This window comes from Apteryx rowi, unplaced genomic scaffold (genome assembly GCF_003343035.1).
Source record: "Apteryx rowi isolate R43461 unplaced genomic scaffold, aptRow1 scaffold_187, whole genome shotgun sequence".
In the NCBI taxonomy this organism is placed as follows: Eukaryota; Metazoa; Chordata; class Aves; order Apterygiformes; family Apterygidae; genus Apteryx; species Apteryx rowi.
Genome location: NW_020448163.1, coordinates 1,474,140 through 1,493,397, shown reverse-complemented (window position 1 = coordinate 1,493,397; position 19,258 = coordinate 1,474,140). Strand labels below are relative to the sequence as shown.

General features: G+C 48.9%; 1 protein-coding gene across 1 annotated transcript in view; it reads right to left on the bottom strand.

Moving 5' to 3' along the window:
- Window positions 1–1,320: 1,320 nt before the first annotated feature.
- ADGRL3 (adhesion G protein-coupled receptor L3) overlaps window positions 1,321–19,258 on the bottom strand; it is a 210,836-nt gene continuing 192,898 nt past the window's right edge. Inside the window, exons 24-25 of the mRNA XM_026061900.1 lie at window positions 7,394–7,522; window positions 1,321–2,114 (exon numbers count right to left, since the gene is read on the bottom strand). Coding sequence (XP_025917685.1) covers window positions 1,321–2,114; window positions 7,394–7,522 — 923 coding nt within the window. The remainder of the gene's footprint in view (window positions 2,115–7,393; window positions 7,523–19,258) is intronic.

Below are 19,258 nucleotides of genomic sequence, written 5' to 3'. Positions count from 1 at the left end.
CCGTGAAGGCCCGGAAGCCCTCCAGGGATTTCGCGGGGGCACATGCCGAAGCCACGCGCCGACTACGAGAGAGACCTGGCGGCTTCTCGATGCGGCCCGCCGGCCCGGGCGAGGGAACCTCCCCCCCTTGCCGAAGACGCTTTTCACGGCGCCGCGACCGCGACCGCTCGGGCGCTGTAAACGCAAAGCTTGCCCCTGCTCTAGCCTGCCAAGGTGCCGGTGGCAACACGCCGGCTGGAGCAAGAGGTGCGGCGAGGAGACCAAAGACTCCGCGAAAATAAGCTGTGATCGCATTGCTAAAAACGGTCCTTAGAAAGTGACGGTCRTTTGGTTTTGTTTTGTTTGTTTKTTTTTTTGCCCAGTGAGACTTTTTACCAGGATGGGAAGAGGAGGGAGGGCAGGGGAAGAGGCAAACGGAAAAATAAAATAAAATAAAAAAGGAGTTATGGAAAACCTTGCTCCTACCGGTAGACAAACTTACAAGACCAGCACAACAGAAAAAGTTCTTTTTTTTTTTGTTTGTTTTTGTTTTCCACTACATTAACAGGGACGCAAGTTCTGGAGGAACAGAAAGCAGACTATATGTGCAATGCTAGTATCTGTACATTACATAGAAACCGTTCGGCTTTTTTTTTTCTTTCTTTTTTTTCTCCTTTTTCTGCCATTAGTTTTTGTCATCAGTTAATACAGCAAAACGTAAAGTACACGGTCAGCACACGCTCCTCGGATGCCCTCGGGCCTCGCGAGACGGTCGCTTCGCTCGCCGCCCCCGCCGCGGCCCCGACCCGCCGCGCGACCCGCCTTCACCGGCGTCGGGCCCCGGCTCCCGCCTCCGTGCGCCGTCGCCGCGAGTTCCCGCCGCGCGGGGTTTGGCCTTTCCTTCCTTTTTTTTTTTTCTTTTCCTTTTTAAATCAGGTCCTCGGTATTAAGAGCGACACAGCATCAAGGATTTTTTTTTTTGTTTTTTTTTTGTTTTTTTAAACAAACACAGCGTAACTTGAGAAGGCCGCGAAGTGTGCCGTTATCCGTCATGGCGCTTTCGTTAACGTAATGAAGTCTGTCKGAAGGGAGGGAGGACGGGGAGGGCGGAAAAAAAAAAGAGGGGTCGGTTGGGGGAGGGTATCAGCAGTTACTCGTCTCTCCGGGCTGGCCTAAAAATTCCAGTAAAAAAAGTCTGAGAGTTGCGCTTGTTTTGGAACAGCGTGTGAAGACTGAGGAGCGCACGCGCCGCTACCGCTGCTCGCCTCAACTCAGAACGGGAAACCGAGTGCTACGGAGGGGCTTTCTGCTGGCCGCCGGCCGCGGCCGCCGCYGCGTCCTCTATAGGCTAGTGACCAAGTGAGCGGGTCCTTTCGCGGGGCCGTCCGGGGGCGTCCCGTCCTTGCTCGGCGGGACTATAAAACCGTCGCTGCTGCCTCGCCCCAGCTGGTAGTACGTGTGGAGCTGATGGACGTGGTTCCTGGAGCCCAGGTTTGGCATGCTCTTGTAGTAAACATCATCAGCGTCACCGCTTTTGGCCGCCGGCGGGTCGGTCTGGGTGCTGGCGGTGACGCTTTCTGTCACGGGCATGCCRGCCAGGGCGGGCATACTGGTGTACAGAGAATCCCTGTTGGGCGACTGGAGGTCGTCCGTGTGCTCGTTGGTCAGCAAGGGGAAAAAGCTCTCGCTGTTGTCCTGCGGGATGCGCCGCCGGGCGTAGAGGTGGGGCTGGTGGTTCTCCGCCGCGTACACCCGGGGCGGCAGCAGCGGGGCGTCCGACTCCTCGTGGATGAGCTCCAGGCCCAGGCTCTCCTCGTGCGTGAAGGAGGTGGCGTCGTCCAGCACGATGGCGTCGTCCTCGCCGCCGACGCTGTTGACGAGCTTGTTCATCAGGTTGCGGCTCTGCTCGCTGGAGCGCTCGTGGTTGTTCAGGTAGGAGGGGATGTAGTTGGAGGTGAGTTCCTTCAGGATCTTCTTCTCGAGGGCGTTCTCGGTGTGGTTGTACCCGCGGTCGATTATTTGCACGCAGTTGCTCAGGTACTCGCCGCTGGCGATGCTGTAGCTGTTGCCGTGATTACCATTCAGTGGTAGAGTATCCGTGACACTTGTATCCCTGGCATTGTTCAGAAGCCCCTCTGAAAAACATTACACAAGAGAGGGTGACTTGTACACGCGGSACACTCACGCGGCACCGGCACGCTCAAAACCCCCTGCCTGGGCTGCCGCCCGGCGCTCCCAGCGCGCCGTGGCGAGGGCGGGCGGGTGGCAGCTTTTACGTGGGAACGAGCGTTCCGGCCAACGCCTTCCCGCCGGGAAAACGGACGCCGGCACCGAGCGTTGCGCTTGGTGCGGCGACGGCTGGCGAGAAGCAATAAGGGCTCCTCGCGCCGGCCTCCTCTTGCTGTTGCTGCTTCCAAAGGCTCGTGGCGTTTGCGCTATATATCCCTTGGGGAGCCGCGAAAGYGGGGAGCCTGAGCTGGTCCAGATTGTCCTACCTCCAGTCCCGGGACTCGGACAATTCACCCCAGCTGAGGACAAGTCTTCACCGAATGGATTGATCACTCCCACCACTGCATTTGGGGATGCATCCTTACTCGCTTGGGAGGGGAAACCCAAATCTGCTCGCCCTTTCGCTTTGGAGCCCACCAGAGGTTGGGCGCAAGCCCCAAGGGAAAAATTTGGGGACTGGCCTGTGTATCCTTGCAAGAGAGATGGAGGCACAAGGTGCCTTTTTGGAGCTACGCTCAATGCCACAGCTCTGCTGGCACGAGGGCACGGCCAAAACTATTTGCTCGATACTGGCCAGAGGGGAATTTTGTCATACAGCCAATGCTGGAGATTGCTGATGGGGGTGGCGAGGCTTCGCTAAAGCCTTTAAAAATAGCTTCCATTTCTCTTTTGGCGTTAAAGCACAGGGTTCAATGGAAGATAYGACCAGCACCGTAAGTGCGATGGTAGGGCAGACCCCGGGGACGTGCCGGGAGCGGCAGGGGCTCGCTTCCCAGCTTGCTCGCCTCCCACCTCACCTGCCTCTTTGGCAAATGCAGCCCCCCGGCTCGCACAAGGAATATATACGCATACAGCCACAGAAACGAGACCTTTGGATTTTAGCAACAAATTGGCCTGGCCGCTATACTTTAACTAGCTGCCTACTCGCATTTCCATAGGCGTATCGACGTGGTCGGCATCAGCCTGGGGCTTGATTCTTTACTCACTCACGAGATCACGGAGAAATGCTTTGAAAGCAATGCAGCGTGAGGGCGTGAATGAGGAGAAAATCAGGCCTCGGGAAGGTTAAACCACCATGCTTTCTTTTTATTTTGGATTATTGGCCTCCTAAGAATGACCACAAACATGAGAATGCATGAAATAATAGTGTCCAATTTTCAGCTAAGGACTTCCGGCGCTGCCCAAAATTGCAAGCAACCCCGCACAAGTGGCGGTGGCTTCGAGGAGCCCTTAGCTGACAATTTAAGACTGACGGTCGCTCGTATCAGTGGGGAAAACGCCTGGTACRTTGCTAGTGAGCCTTCCGAAAATACAGGATTCGGTCTATATCTGCGATGCAGTCTTGCAGCGCGCGCCAGCGCCTGGGAAGCGCTGCTGCCAACCTTGGTCTCTCTTTGAGCGCAACGCCCTAAAAACGTCTTCCGTGTTTCGGATTTCGGATGCTTAGGGGGCGTTTGCGGTATTGCGGGTTTCCAAACAAGCAAGGAAGCCTTGCGTAACGTCAAGTAGCCATCACAGACATAGAGCAAAGCCGTTGATTTTCATGTTGGAAGGTCTCCAGACGAGCCACAATGTTTGGGGAGAAATGAAAAGTGAGTTTTTTCAGAGGGCTGGATGCAATGAGTGACGGGTACAATGGGGTCTCTCTGATGGTCATGGTGAGTAACATGCATTGGGGCGCTGAGCGCTATTTCTGCCACCAATGCATAGAAAAGGAGGCTGGTAGGTACTTTAAAAAAAAATAAAAAAAAGGATGCATTGCGCTTGAAAACAGAGTGGTTTTGGTAATGAAATACGCCATATAAAAATGCTATGACCTCGCAAATAAAAATGCTAACTTTAAAAACAACTTAAACTCATATGCACAGTTATATGAGAAACTACTTTGGGAAAAYGATACCACAAAAACGAGAAATAAACAAAGAAAGCATCATCTAATCTTATCTATATCTCTCTATATATGCACACATACATATATATACACACACACACGCACGCATACACGTATATATACATATGCATATTCATATGCTTCTTATTCTTTGGATTTCAAAACTGTGAGATGAATTTCCTTTATTAACTACATCATCTATATGTGATGCAATAAAAGTGAACTAAAAAAAATTACATTTGATATGCAATGTTTAGCTTTACTCCCATACTTGTCTCTCTGTAGGGCTCTAAACGACAGCATGAAGAAAAGGAAAGAAAAAACAACAAGTAAGCTTACAGCGACAGTAGGAGAAACATGAGTAAAAAGCAAATTGATGATATGCAGAAAAGAGAGTTAACGGAAATAATTTCCACTGCCCAGAATACATGAATTTGTTACATGGTTTATTTCAGGTTAAAAATATTGACATTTTAGACAGAAAATTATTTTATGCACAATATTAAATCGACTACATTTTTATTAAAAAAAAATAATCACATTTAAGACTTTTTCCAATGCCATTATAAAACGTTCAGAGTGCAACACAAATCAAGAAAGAAAGCCTGGAAATTTAGAAAAGTCTAGAGCTGGTAACGGTCATGCTTCAAAAGACAGGCACTGTCAGTGTCATTTCCATAGTCTTAAAATGAATGGCTTTACTTACTGTTAGTTATAATAACCCCTGGCAGTTGAAATTGAAATCCATTTCCTTGCTAAAATGTTTGGCCGTCCGTCCTTTGCAACAGTGCTTTGTAAGAGTACGCCTTTGCTCATCACGGGGCTGCCGGCATTTGCAAACTTTTGCAAAGAAGCCTTGCTTTTCCTTTCTCTCTTTAACCAAGCGCATGGAAAACTACATGGGCTTTGCAAACAAAGGTGAGAAAAACAGCAGCTCAAATAATGGCATCTCTAAATGAAGCTATTGAGAAGGAAGGGTTAAAAAAAAAATAAAAGAAGAGCCAATGATGAAGATGGAGAGCCATTAACTTTCAACTTCCCACTTCGCATTGGTTTGTGGCGCGCTGTCGTTTTTAAACAGAGCTGGTTATGTGATTTCCTTCTTCTCTGAAAATTAGCTTTTGCGACAGCAGTTAGGCACTTTGGAGAAACTCGGGTGTCCAAGAGAGCGAGCGAGCGAGTGAGCGAGCACACGTCCGGGAGCGAGCGCTTGGCCGGGGCAGCGGGGTTTTGCTGGACTGCCGGGCTTCTCGCCTACCATCGCCTTAGTCCTCTACGCTCTGGCCCGCTGGAGAAACTCATGTCACCGCCAATACACCGGAGGTGGTAGATGAAGGTGCAAAAAAATCAGAGCCTTAGGAATGCAGGATGAGTTAGTTGGGTGATGTTAGCTAACGTGTCCTCATTGCCCGCCGAGCCCGGGCAAGGCACACCCGGAGATGGGGACAGCGTCTACTTTTACAATGCACTATTACTGCCTTAGCCTGACCGCCGGAGCGGCGCCCTTAAATCCCAAAGAACCTGCGAGGCCCTTTAGGACTGATTATTTTTGCTAACCTCAGTTTCCGCAGGGGGATCTCCTGTTATTCACCGTTTGCACAGCAAATCCTCACTCATGGACAATAACCGGTTTGGAAAGCCATAGCTATACCATGTCTAGGGTCATTAATAACCTTGCGGTCTCYCAAAAATAATGGGTCTGATTCTGCTCCCTCTGAAGTCCATGGCAAATCTCCAATGGCTTAAATGGGATCAGTGCTGGTCCCGTTTCCTTTAATCTCCAGGGGATGAAGCCAGGGCAGGTTTCTCTGTTATCCACCTGGCCGTGCTGCACTGAATAGCAGTTTAAAATCAACACCACTATTTGTGGAATAATGTGCTGTTCACTCAGCTAATTCTACCACAATCCGATGTTAAAAATTAGAAGAACGCAAGATTATTAAAATGCACATAAAACCTTTTCTTTTTTTTGTCACATTTTCAGCCCAAATCACCTTTGTTCAGTTGAGACACACAGACTTCAAAATGCGGACTTATCTTACGCCAAATGCTGACCCAGCGTTACCTGCTGCCGCTGGATTGAAAAGTCCCACTGCATTTTAAGCGTATGTTAATTCTAAAAGACAAGGTAATCGTCTCGCTGCTTTGTTACCTCTCTATCAAGCAATCTCAGCATTATCATGCAGGACACTATACAGAAGACCAAAAGCTGGGTTCAACGTTTGCGGTACCCTCAAGTTCTTAACATTCAGAGCATTTCACGCTTAACCGTCGCCCCTTTTAGAAAGCATTAGCGGAATCAGATTCATTGCACAAAGTTAGCATAGTTTAGGAAATTTATGAACAGCAAGAAGGTCAGATACAGAAGCTTTCCTTGCGATTTGAATGAAAATACCCTCGTGATGCAGTTCAGTATCTATTTCTCCTGTAAACAGGACAAACTAGTCGACAAACACGGTCTACTCGTGCAACCAGAGCAAAGGCCAGCGTTGGGTCCCGAGAGACTGACTGCTGTAGTTGGAGCCTGCCCATTAGGTACAACTGGCTCTAGCTATTTACTCTTTATCGCTGCAAGGAGGATAGGACAAGAGCTTCTAGTTTCCCTGCAATCTTCTTCCCCCTGTATTTGCGTGTGTAAAATGCATTAACGCAAATGGCCAAACATTCATCACAACCTCTAAACTCTTTGGAACCGACCTACGCTCCTTGCTTCGGATCCCATTTTCTTCCTAGAGGTCACGGGTACTTTTGTCTTGCTTGGCTTTTTCCTTGCCCAACCTGCGGCAGACGTGCCGGTGGGCTGCTGAGCACGTTTCTGCGTGCCATTTCAAACACAGAGTAGCATTGGTGTCAAAGGCCATTGTAGCTTCACTTACCTTCAGAGGTGTTCCTGGTTCTGAAATGAATGATTTAACAAGGAAAACGTGCTGACAACAAAGAGAGAAATGGATATGGCCGACAAAATACATACAAAAGACCAATACAATACAAAACCAAGGAGATTCAAAAGAAAAAAAAAAACAAAATCAAAACCACTATGAATGCTTTGAGTGGAACCGAGGACGGTCTCTCAAAGTGGACTTGATCGCTCATGGAAAAAAGCCTATGGAAAATGGAAAAACGTACTGAAATGAAAGGGGGGATCATTTTTGTGCCCAGTTCCAAAAAAACAAAGTGTGTGTGCGTGGGGGTGGGGAAAAAAAAAAAAGAAGGAAAAAAAGAAAGAAATGGGCCAAAATAAGCCACAGAAAATGGAATTCTCACTAGAAAAATTAGAGAGAAACTCCAGCACACCTTGTGCGTTGTACATGCTGACAGAAGGGTTGTTATAGACGGCCGATTCCCCGAGCAATGTATTATAAGGGTTGTTAGTGCCATGAGGACGAAGCAGAGCATTGGTTATAAGATGATTAGCCATGGCTCCTGGAGCAGCCCGATAGAAAGACAGAGAAAAAAAACAAAAAAACAAAAAAAAGGTCAATCAGGCAAATGTGGCATAAAAAAAAGGGAAAAAGAACATTCAGAATGACAACAGTTGAAATAGTCCTGATTACAAGCAGCCAGCTAATTAGACTCGAAAACTGTAGGCCACTAAAGCAGCACAGATGTTACTGACAACGCACACATCCAAACCGATGCAAAAGAAAATGGATCGGAAAGCTGAGAAGCTACATCGAGGGCGGCTCCCCAGTCGGTCGCTCGGCGTGTAAGCAAGGCGCTGCCCACATGCTTGCTACAAATACACGGAAGGAGATGGCAGCCTGCACGATGGGGGCAAAACTCTCCAGAAAGTGCCAAATGAAGGAAAAAAAATAAAATTAAAAAAAATGACTAACATAAAAACAGCACATTCAACTCCCACTATGGAGTAGGATCTGTTGTCTTAGCCTCTTGAAACGCGTYGGAAATCGAAAAAAGAATAATTAAAAAGAAACGATGGAAGATGGAGGCTCTCCTAAGACTCTCAGAGCTTATTGGAGGACCCTTTTTCAAGCAGTGCATACTCATTTCTAACGGGGCGACCTGAACTTTAGATCCTGCTCTTCAAAACTACTCACTACCCCCCTTGAGCGTGTCAACACCATCCTGGAAAGTGCGAGCGCCGCGGCTCCTTTGGGCGCTTCGACCGGGAGTGAGAGCCGGCCGTGGAGACGTCCGCATCCCGAGGTTCTCCCTTTCCCCAGCAAACACCTTTTCCCCCCRTTCCCAGCTGCCTTGGCCATCAGCAAAAGGATGCGGAAGCGRCCGAAAGCCCTGTTAACTCCTCGTCCCGTTAAATCTACTCTGGCTACCAATGAGGCGACAGGCTCAGAAACTTGCCCCAGGTTCGGAGCGGAGAGCGGGCAAGTCCCTCCTTGGTGGTAGACACCTAGAGTGGGAAAATCCAAGGATGCACTATTTTTTACCACTTAGACTGAGCCATTAGAAAGAAACTTTTCCATCAAGCCAGTGAGCTTTTGGCAGGGTGGCTAGGACCAGCCAGGACCAGGCTCTTGGACGGCAAAGGAAAAGGGAAGGAGCCCAGACAGGGGTAGGAGAGAGCAGACCATTGCCCTCAGTCTCCCTCTTAGCCTCCAGCAGCCCGTCGCACCCAAACACACATGGCATTAGCAAGTCACTCAGCCTTTTGAGCACAGAAAAAAGGAGAAAGCGGCACCGTATTAGGACTGCATGCCAGGAGGACTCCCAGACACATGCAGCTCGGAAAAATGCTGTTTTCTCTCACCTGATATTTTTGGCTACACTGGTGTAAAGCAAGAGGAGCTGTGTGTTTGGAAATAAGGAAACAAATCTGTCTCCTGTAAGAAAACATTACACGAACACTTAACTAAGCAAACTTGAACGTAACTAGTAGGCAAATGAGTCAATACTTTCGTTCTGGTAGTGTATTTATCCATCAATCTCACGTATGTCTGGGATGAGGGACTGCAGAAACCAATTACCTTCTTGCACCAGTTTTATACTGGCACTAGTATTAAGTCCATTAAAATCGTTCCTGCTTTTACATCCCTTTTAAACAAGTCAGGCCATAAAAGATCCAAATAGCGACTCCGCTTTTATACAGGTAACAGGAATGCCCAGAGTTAATGCCAGCCATAAATTCAGGAGTGATACAATCCTCACATTTGAGATTTAACCCAATCTCTAAGTCAGATTTGACACAGAGGAGAAGACTACACCGGCTGCATGGTTTTGAACACCTTTCCTTGAAGCATCTTTAAATGGCAACGCCAGAAAGAGAATCCCACGTTATATATCCCTGGTCTGATCTTTTCTAGCAATTCCCACCACGTGGGGCTCTTCTGACTATTTCTCCAGCTAATTAATCAGCCTAATCTTTTTCTCTCCTTAAGAGTTTACACGTGCAGGYGCGAGCAAGGTTTCTGCGGGCTTTCACCACCTGCAAACCATTTCACGGGGATGACCCAAAGGGTGACAAATGATGGTGGGTTTCAGCGGGCAGGTCCCTGCCCAGGCCGCCTACCAGCACGCCGCTCCAGTCTGAGCCATCAGGGTGACTTCACGGCACCTGGCCACGGGAGACTCAAAGTCAACTTTGACAGCCCCAGGCTACGTAATGGATAGGCCAGCCTCCTCGGTGAAATCTTGGACATCTTAAACCAAAGCTGAGTGCAAGCTAAGACTGAGCTACTCACAGCAAACAGGCTCTGATGGGCTGTATGAACTAAGCTGTATGCAGCTTTTAATGCAAACACGATTCTGATGATAAACTTGGCTAAATGTTGAAAACTCAGATTAAGTCATTTTTCCCTCTCTCGGGGGTGTAATAGGATGCTTGGCATAAGAAAACCACCACCCATTCCTGTGTGTAGATACCAAGCACAAATTAGCCTCTTCTGCCTTCCTCTCCCTTTATTTCTGAGGGCATCGGTTTTAATTTTAATGATCAAGATGCCTCTTCTGAGTAATTCTCTTGATGCAAACGCAAAGCYGCCCCACCGGTACCACTTGCAGCCACCGTGCTGGGCCCTAGGGGTGCAGCAGGCTCTGCAGCGTGTTCCCTTCAGGGTGGACCTGCCACAGTGAAGCTGTGCGAGCCAGGAAACGTAACCTTCAGCCTCTTAAAAAGAAACTGATGCATACCTTACACTGATTGATTTGGGCTCGTTTCTCCTAATCTGCTTTAGCGATGCACCACTCGCTGTCTCYGAGGATGTGGAGAGAGAAGTGGTGCATTCAGGCTCCGAGGAACCTATAATTAAAGCTTTAGATAAAAATATAATAATACAAACAAATCCCCGTTATTGGTTTCTCTTTCCCGTGAGGGAGAAAACCTAAAAGGTATCACCAGCCATACATTAAAGTTATCATCCTGCCTCCTTTGCAACACTTTATCATTGCCATAGCAACCAACGGGGCTATTAGGAGCGGAGGATTAGGTCTGCAGATGAGGCATGAGCAGAAGGAGCAGGCGAACCAACAAATAGTGACCCCGTTTGCACGAAAACGGCCTCGGTAATCAACAACGAGCAAAGCCCATTACAGAAAAAATATGTTTCCAAAAATAGCGCGAGAAAAATTGGGGCTCGGGCTCTTCTTGAGAGCCAGCATGGGCGACAGGAGAGACGGCAAACAGATGGGCAGCAACGCGCCGCAGCCCAGCACACCTCGATCGCTGCTGGCAAAGGTCCAAGCGGGCTGAAAAGCAGAACGAGCATGGCTGCGTGCGCGGATCGAGCRCCCCGAGCCTGCTCGCCGCCAGCGTGCTCTCGTGACGTGACCCCGGRCGGCCGTCAGGCTCATTGGCTGACCATCTGCCTAATATCCTCGGCAAGAAGCAGTTGTTGAGCGCTTGTTTTTATTCATTCGCTTACAGCCAGATCCTCAGCTCTCTGCGGCATGACACCAATCTCTCCCAGCAAGTCATACAGCCCTGCACCTTCCTCGCTTAGCTACGTTTCAGCGATAACGTTCACTATAAAAATCCCTTCTGCAGCCTCCTGAAGCACCTGAGTCCAGCGCATGTTCCCAAATATATTCTCTGTTTACTTGGTTACGGTGCCTGGCTTTTAACTCAGCTGCAYTGAAACACCTTAGGTTCTGTTGGCCAAAGATACACTGCTGAAGGCAAATTCACCCACTGTTTCCAAATCCCTATCGCGCGTGAATCTTTGGAGTTGGAGAAAAGATGAGGCTTCAACCACAAAGGTGCACCAAGGCACCTCCTTGTTCAACGGGACGAGCTCAACAGAAGCAGTGCCCATATGTAGCAGCTGGAGTTGCACCTCTGAAAAACACCTCCTACGACCACCCTGGCATAACAACAGCCCCACGCATAGAGGTCTCCACGTTGGCTCCACCAACGTTCAACCAAAGATTAAGGTTCAGCACAAAAYGCAGCGCCCAGGCCAGCTCTGAAACTCAAAATTAGATTCATATTCTGGTTTCAGGTGATGTCAGTGCTCAGTTCTAGGCATCCTGGTGCTGGATTGCCTCAAGGGAAGGATTTACAGACTGCGATTACCAGGAGAAAGGAACCGTGCTCCTTCTGAAGGAAAACATCAGGTAAGTAACCGCCAGAAAATAACTTATGTCAGCTTATTTAGCCCTTCTGTGCTTGTGGGCTGCCTGCAAAAAAATCACTCCAAAAATCTGATATGGCAACCAGCCGGGACAAACAAGTGGAAAATCCCATTTTTTGCGATCACTCCTCTGACTATACCCACGCGTACAGGATTCGGATAGCTAAGTTTATCTACTTGGTGTGCACATTAAAAGCAGGCATCACTTTAACGACAGCATGCAGCATAAATTGTACCTTTGCCTTCCCTTCATTAGATGAAAATTGATGTCTTTGGTGCGGGACAACACCGAATGGGTGTTATGATTGTAAAGGAAACCTGCACCCCGTTAAACGCAGGTACGCTTCGGACAGCCCCCGAGAGCGAAGGATGATCCCACCCACCCAGCAGATGCACCAAACGGGCAGGGCGGGCTCAGGAGGGAGACCAGGGCAGTTAAGAAATTCAATCCGACCAACTAGGGAGCCAACAAACATTTCAAAAAACGCCCAAACAAAGATCAGTGTTGGCCAGACGAAATGTTTTCACTGCCAGGTTTGAAAGAGTGGTTTGCATGAAAACTGATTTTGACTGCTTCTTAAGACGTCGTCTTTTTGTAAGAGGAGAAAAAGAAATAGCTCAGAGAAAGCATTGAGCGCATTTGTGTTGTAATAAAATGTTGCATTCCCTCTGACCTAGCAGTCCCAAAATGTCATTTTTCTGTTTGGTTTGTTTGTTTGTTTTAGGAAGAAAGAAACAATAATAAAAAACACGTATTGCTGCGTTTTTGGTCAAACCTTAATCTTTCTCTTTTCTCCTTGTCTTGGCCAGGGAGCAAAATGATCCATATTCCTTTGGTTTTCCCTCCTACTCCCTTCCTGCGCTGATAGGTCAGTGCTGTGCTCCTGCTGGCTCTGCCTCCTGACGCCTCTGGCTCAGCTTTCTGTCCATGGCCACCGTTACTTGAGTATCTCAACTTCTCACAATTAATATATTCAACCTCAGCTCGCCTTCACGGAGAAGTGACAGCGGAAGAGACTATGGACCAGTTCCCTGAAGGTACCGAGATGCCTGGGCTGTTGGGGAGCACAGGTGACCACTTTTGCTTGAACACCGAACTATCTACCTAGACATGACTCCTTTCCTAAGTGTCCACACACACACACACAAAATTGCCTTACATTAACCATAGTAAATAAGTCATCTTCTGAACCTGAACCTGATGTTACTGAAATAGCCTTGCAACACTGATTTCAGTTTGTAAGTCCTGGCCAGTTCTGTACATTGCTTAGCATTAACTTATTTACTCRATTTTATTCCCTGAAAAAGAAAATACATACGGCGCAGGTTTGTATTGAGCCAAGCTCCAGTCTTCTTCGTACCTTCCTTTACGGGCACTCAGTAGTACCATTTAGTGGGTTACACGCAGATTTTTCAAATATTTAAAGAATCCTGGTTTTCCACATGCTTTCTTGAGATTTATTCAAACGATTAACGCAATCACGAAATCAGACACACTTGCTGGAGGACAACAGGCATTTTCAGCGTTTTCCTGGCGCCCTCCAACCAATGCCCTGACGTTTAGATTTATCGAGCTGTGTTYGTATAATAGCCAACAGGATTCAGTTAATAAACTTCAATAAACCTCCCTATTAAATTTCTCTCAAATAGGTTTGTTGTCACTCGCAGCATCTAATCTATTCATTGAGGAGCTATTAATACTGACTGCAGCAAAAGGGAATTCCAGCAAATGAGACTGTTAAGCTCTGGGCCATCTTCTTCGAAATGAAACATCCCATGCTTTTATGCAGGGGAGGGAAAGTGGGTTTTTTTGTTTTTTTTTTTTCCCTTTTCCTTCCTTTCTCATGCAATAATTTAAGCTGACAAGCCTCTGCTGGATTATAATCTGCAGGCCCCATTCGAAACGCACAGCTGCCCTGCAGCGACTGCTAAACGCCTGAGCCGCTATCGGCGATCTGGATGGCGGCCGCTTCTCCGTTTGAGGCTTTATGGCTCCGCTGCTGTTATTTATATCGTTGCGCCCCCGGTTCGGGGACTCGCTCAAATAAACGCCTGGCAATTCTGACAGCGAGATGCGCAGAGCCTGACTTTCAAACGTGCTCGGGACCTACGTCTCAGAGTCCGTATTTCCCAGCTCCGAAACACGAGGCTCGACTTTCAGGAGAGCTCGGCTCATTGGGACGCCGTAAGCTTGCGAAACCCAGCTGTTAACCAGCACGACGAGCTGCAGAGTGGCGACCCCCGGCAAAGCGGTCGTGCTTTCCTCCTTCCTCCTTCGCAGTCGTCATAATAAGACTGCTCTGCAGCAATACTCGGCTGGATCTAACGCTCCCCAAAGCCTGCTCTGATTTCAGAAATTGCCTTGCCCTTCGTCTTCCTCTTTAAATCTGATCCACCTAATGACTGAACTTCCAATTATATGGCTGTCAATCCGCAAATCAAAGCCAGTTCATAATATCTCCCAAAGGAAGAATGCCACGTCACTCACCGAAATCACGGCAACAAATCTCAGCTAACTCAGTCCCAGGCAGCAGAGAAACAAAATAAACTAGAGGATGGTCGACAGCGGGATTCATTTCGCATGTCGTCAGAGTTAAATTCCCTAAGTTTTGATCCTTGATGCCAAAAGTCATAATTTTCCTGGCATAAAATGTATGGCTGATTGGAGAAAGGAGAGGAAAAAAAAAAAAAGGCTGGTCCAAAAAGATGCTGTGTTTCCTTGCCCAACAAAAATAAATAGGTAATTTTCATCTGCTCTCACTTACCCGAAATTACTCTCTGGTCTGTAGGTGATCGTTTTGGGGTGGTTCATTTCTAGGTTTGCGCTGCTGGTGCCTTTGGGGGCTAAGCAAGAGCAGCACCGTGCACCGGCCAGGTCAGCAATGGGGGGGGGGGGGCGAGGGCTGGCGTTAAGCACAGAGACCTCTTGGCACTTTAAAAAAAAAAAAGGGGTCGGCTATGGGGGAAAAGTGCCCTTCCGTGGACTTCAACAAGCCACCCGTGGCTGACGAGGTGGGATTTTTCCCACTGGCGGAGGGGGGGTCTCCGCACGGCCACAGAGGGCCATGCCGGGCTCCTCTTCAGAAACGCTCCGCACCCGTCGCTCCCCTCCAGAAAACCCTGAGCATCGCTGAGCGCGAAGCAGCTAACCTTTAAGGAGTTACGCAGCTGAACGTGCCCTTTTGGCGCCCGTGGGGACAAATGGAAAGAAAACAGAGAAAATAGTTATTCTCTAATATCTTTAAGCCACAAGAAGAGCCGTAGGTGCTACTCGGTGCGGGTAAGAGCTCTTTAGAGAGACTGCGACGCATCGGCTGATGGCACCCTCTGAATATCCTATTGAGATGAGCAGAGAAGTTCACACATCTCCCAGAGCTCTGCTGTTTGCTATTTGTTTTAAAATGCAACATAAGCGCAGCAGAAATCTGACTGCTGCGCCGGCCACATAAACACATCGCGGAGAGAACGAGCATCTCGAGAAACACCCGCGCAGCACAACAGCAACGCTCCTCTGGTCCAAATTCCTCACTCAGTGCTGCACTGCCTAGGGATGCCCAGGCGACGAGCGCTCGGCCACCCACYGTCCCTGGAGACATCTACAGTGAAACGTCTTCATCTAGCAGCAGCGACGCGTCCAGCAGGTCCAGCCACCACTGGCAGCAGAGATACATGAAGGTGGGAACAGCATGGCACGTTTTCTTGGAGCTGCCCCACAGCAAGGCCCAATTCCCCCCCCGTTACACGTGCATCCCAGTTGCACGCAAGCTCTCATCTTGCCTCTCCCAGACATGAGGGTTGGAGACCTGATTTCACGATGAAGCCCTTGACCGCTGCGGTGGGCAAGTCTATGCCACGGGGACTGCAGCTGGGAAGAGCAACCCCAGGACAGCTTGGACCCAGCAGCCTTCGGGCACCACCTGGCCACCGGGGCTGCGGTACGGCCCTGGTGGTCTTCTACCAAATGGAGAATTTCACGCTCACTGCGGTTTCCGAAAAGCTGCTTTCTAAAAATTCGGGATAACACGGCCACCTGAAGACAATTTAAAACTTCATGCACCCTCCCCAAAACACACACAGTGGTCCCTGCTGAGTTAACAGCCCAGATACGGTTTCAGTGCGGAAATCACGGCTTAATTATATTTTGGGGTGGGTGGGAGGAATTTGATGGGAGATTTCATTTAGGAAACAATCAGGTCTCAGTTGGGTTAGAAATCAGGATATTAATGTTCTTCATTTTAATTTTCCTCTCTGACTCAGATTCCCACTGTTTGAATTTGAGCTCAATTTGTTCTGTTCATTATGAAGAAATCCACATGAATTTGACATTAAACTGATTATCTCCGAGAACAGTAGCAATAATTTCCCTTTTTTCCTGTGTACGTTTCAGATTATGTCTTTGTGGCTGGCATAAAGACACAGAGGAGAAATAATGAAGCAAGGGGAAATCAAGTATTTTTTCTGGCGGGCTACTCAGAAGCGGGGACATGCAATGACATTTATCCATTCGGGAAGCGAAAGCAAGGGGCAGGAACAAAGGATATCCGCATCGACTCTTCCCATTTCAGTGTGCTGGCATGGGAATAAACAGGGGGCGAACGTGGCAGTCAGGGTCCTGAAGGCACCGAGAGGCATCACCAGCCCTGAGCAACCTCACCTGGGACCTGCACCCACCCCCCTGTCCATGGTCCAAGGACACCCTTTTAAGCTCAGCGCGGGGCACCCAGTCCTTGCCTGGGGTGTGTTGTTGGAGATCTGCCCGTCTCCCGGATGGGCTTGGGCTGCAGCCTGGTCTCCAGCCCTGTGTCTGTCCCCGTTATTTCCCCAAAGAGGAGCTGCATTAAGATATGATAAACATTGGCCACCAATTAATACGTATTACCCCTTATTTGTTAACTTGCATGGATACACACAGCTCCATCTGTGCATTTTCCTATAGCAAAACAGCATTTGATACCGGTGATAAACTGCATTTCTCCTCTGCTTCTTACTAGCCTCAGCAGAACAAGGGACACTTGCTTCTTTAGCAGCTACCTTCCACCTTCCCTTYCCAAAAAACCTCAAATCCCCCAACCTGAAAACCCGAACATGCCCGACGCTCAGGCGGCGGCCGCCGGGGTGTACCGAGAGCTCGGGCTCGGGCCGAGCCTTCGGAGCCCGGCACTGGTCGCTCTTAGTGCTCCGCTGCGCTCTGCTCCTCCCATGCTCAACGCCTTTTGCTGCCTCCGTCCACACGTACAGCCCTTCGGGATGGGCAGGTCCACGATCAGATTTCCAAAGCGCAAGCGCGACAGAATCGGAGGAACGGTAAGGATGTTAATTGCTTTTAATTGCTAGCTCTTTGCAAAAACTCTCTGTATCCCGGAATCAAAAAATCTGCTGTTACAACTCAGCAGTTCCCCGCTCTGTTCTCCCTTCGTGAACCTAACGCCGAGGAAACCCTGCGCCTTGCGCTCCCTCCGCACCCTCTGCTTCTCAGCCCTCAAGGAAACGAGTAATTCAAGGCCCCTGTAGGGCTCCACCGTGATTTTTGCAACGTGGTGACGCTTTGAGCCGCAGCCTTGGCTCAGGCGTCGCGAACTCTGCACTGAAGGCAGCAGCTTAGACACGGGAAACCCGAGTCAGCTGGACGGCCCGGCACTCGCATCCCAGGTGCATCAGTTCCTAGCCAGGCAAGGGCTGGAATAAAACGCAGGCTCGGGGACTTCACAAACACACTATTCCACAGTGAATTACAGCCTCGTCGTGCCTAAATAAAAGGCCAGAAGGCACCGAGTCACGTGTGAGCTATAGCAGGGCAGGAATGCAGAAAAAACAGCGGACAACATTAAGAAGATCAGGAGCATGGGGAGATGTGGAAAGCTCCAGCAGTAATGCCCGCACTTCTTCTCACGTGGAGATGGGCGCTACGGACAAGCTGGAGGGCCTTTGAGATCGGGGCCTCAAAGCAGCAGGTCAAGTGCAAGTTTTCAATGCTGGGAAAAGAAATATCAAGCGCAGGATAGATGTGAAACAGATGACAGAAAATMCAGCCAGACCTATCGTGGGAAAAACAGGGGCACGTTGGTGGAGCTGGGGTGCTAGGAGCAGGAAATCAGTGGGACCTGGAACAGTACGTGCTCACGGCGGTAGACTGATGTACTCTTCATTTGAAGGTAGATGGGGAAATACTTGGCCTGTTTCTGTCCCCCTCCTCCTGACGGACAGTGGTATAACAACGCAAAACCCACATCGGTACTAAGCGGTGATGAGCAACGAGGCTGGAAACGTTTTGGACATTAGGAAGTATCTGAAACGGTCGTGCAGGTCTTGGGAGGGAAGAGAGGATGTGCTTTTCATTAGAGAGCGCGTTACATCTGGTAAGCGTGGGGTTATGCCTTAAATTCCCGGTAGGATAAATGAGAATACAATCAGGCAGGAGGTGGAAAAACAGTGTTACGGTCAGCTACTCTGGAGAATAGTGGATCAAAGAGGAGCTGGAGCTGAAAAAGTCGTAAGAAACATCATATCTGCAAGTCAGAAGAAGAAAACAGTTACATGTCTGAAAGAGGGATGYGTTAATACAAGCGCAATATTGCAGACTGATGCCCAGGAGGTTCATGGAAGAAGGGGATGGGATGGCACAGCAGATGGATAACTGCTGCCGATCATAATACGGGAATAGGGATAACAAGAACAGATTTGCCTGGGATGGTAGCAACCAACAGGGGCCTGCAAGAACTGTGAATGTGATCGGGGGGTAAAAAACAGCTTAAATGAAGGAGGAGTCTGGTGGAGGATGTCCCTCTTCTTTCCACTTCCACAAAAGCAGCGTGGTGAGTCAGGACATGGAGAGGTGGCGTCCAGCCAGGAGCCGGAAGATGGGAGATGTGGGGAGAGGAGATCGCCTTCTTACTGTTTCCAAAAGGTAGCTGCTGCCTGAAGGCTCGGGGAAAAACATCAGCGCACAAAGTAATGCTCAACACAAATACTTTTATATAAAAGGTGTCTAGTATYCAGCTGAAGTGTTGCCAGAATGGAAGTCATTTCCTTAACCACCGGATTGATGYGTCAGTCGATAAGTGTCTCTGGTAAGTGGGCAACCATTAACGAGTTTACAAAGCGGCTGGGAGGGCTGAAGAGGGACTTCTGAAAGGGTACGCGAGTCTCTTGTGTCAACCYCGGGCAGGGGAAGATGCTAAACCTACAATTCCAGGCTTGTAGTTTACTCCTCTGAGCTTTCACTGTGCATTTGTAAATAAAACATTAATGAAATGGCTCCTTTAAAGCTTGATAGATAGTAAAATATTAAGGGGAAGACAAGAACTGTGAAAATTGCATTGCCCCACTGGTCTATTCAGACTGCAACTATCTCTGGAGAGACTGAAGAAACAACGTAGGCTTTATGCAAAGCCCTAAGACCAAGATTGTTTCTTTTCAGCTGGAATAAAGAGGATAAAGTGTGAAATACCTGGAGCCCCGTGCAGTTGGATCCCTGTTGACGCCCACTATATTTTCCCAGCCTAAGTGACCACCTGCCGCTTCGGAGCCGCTAACTCCTGAAGAAATGTTTGAGCCTCCATTTTGCAGACGCTTCCGCCCACCRGAAAAGCAAATAACAAATATTGTGCCTGCCGGC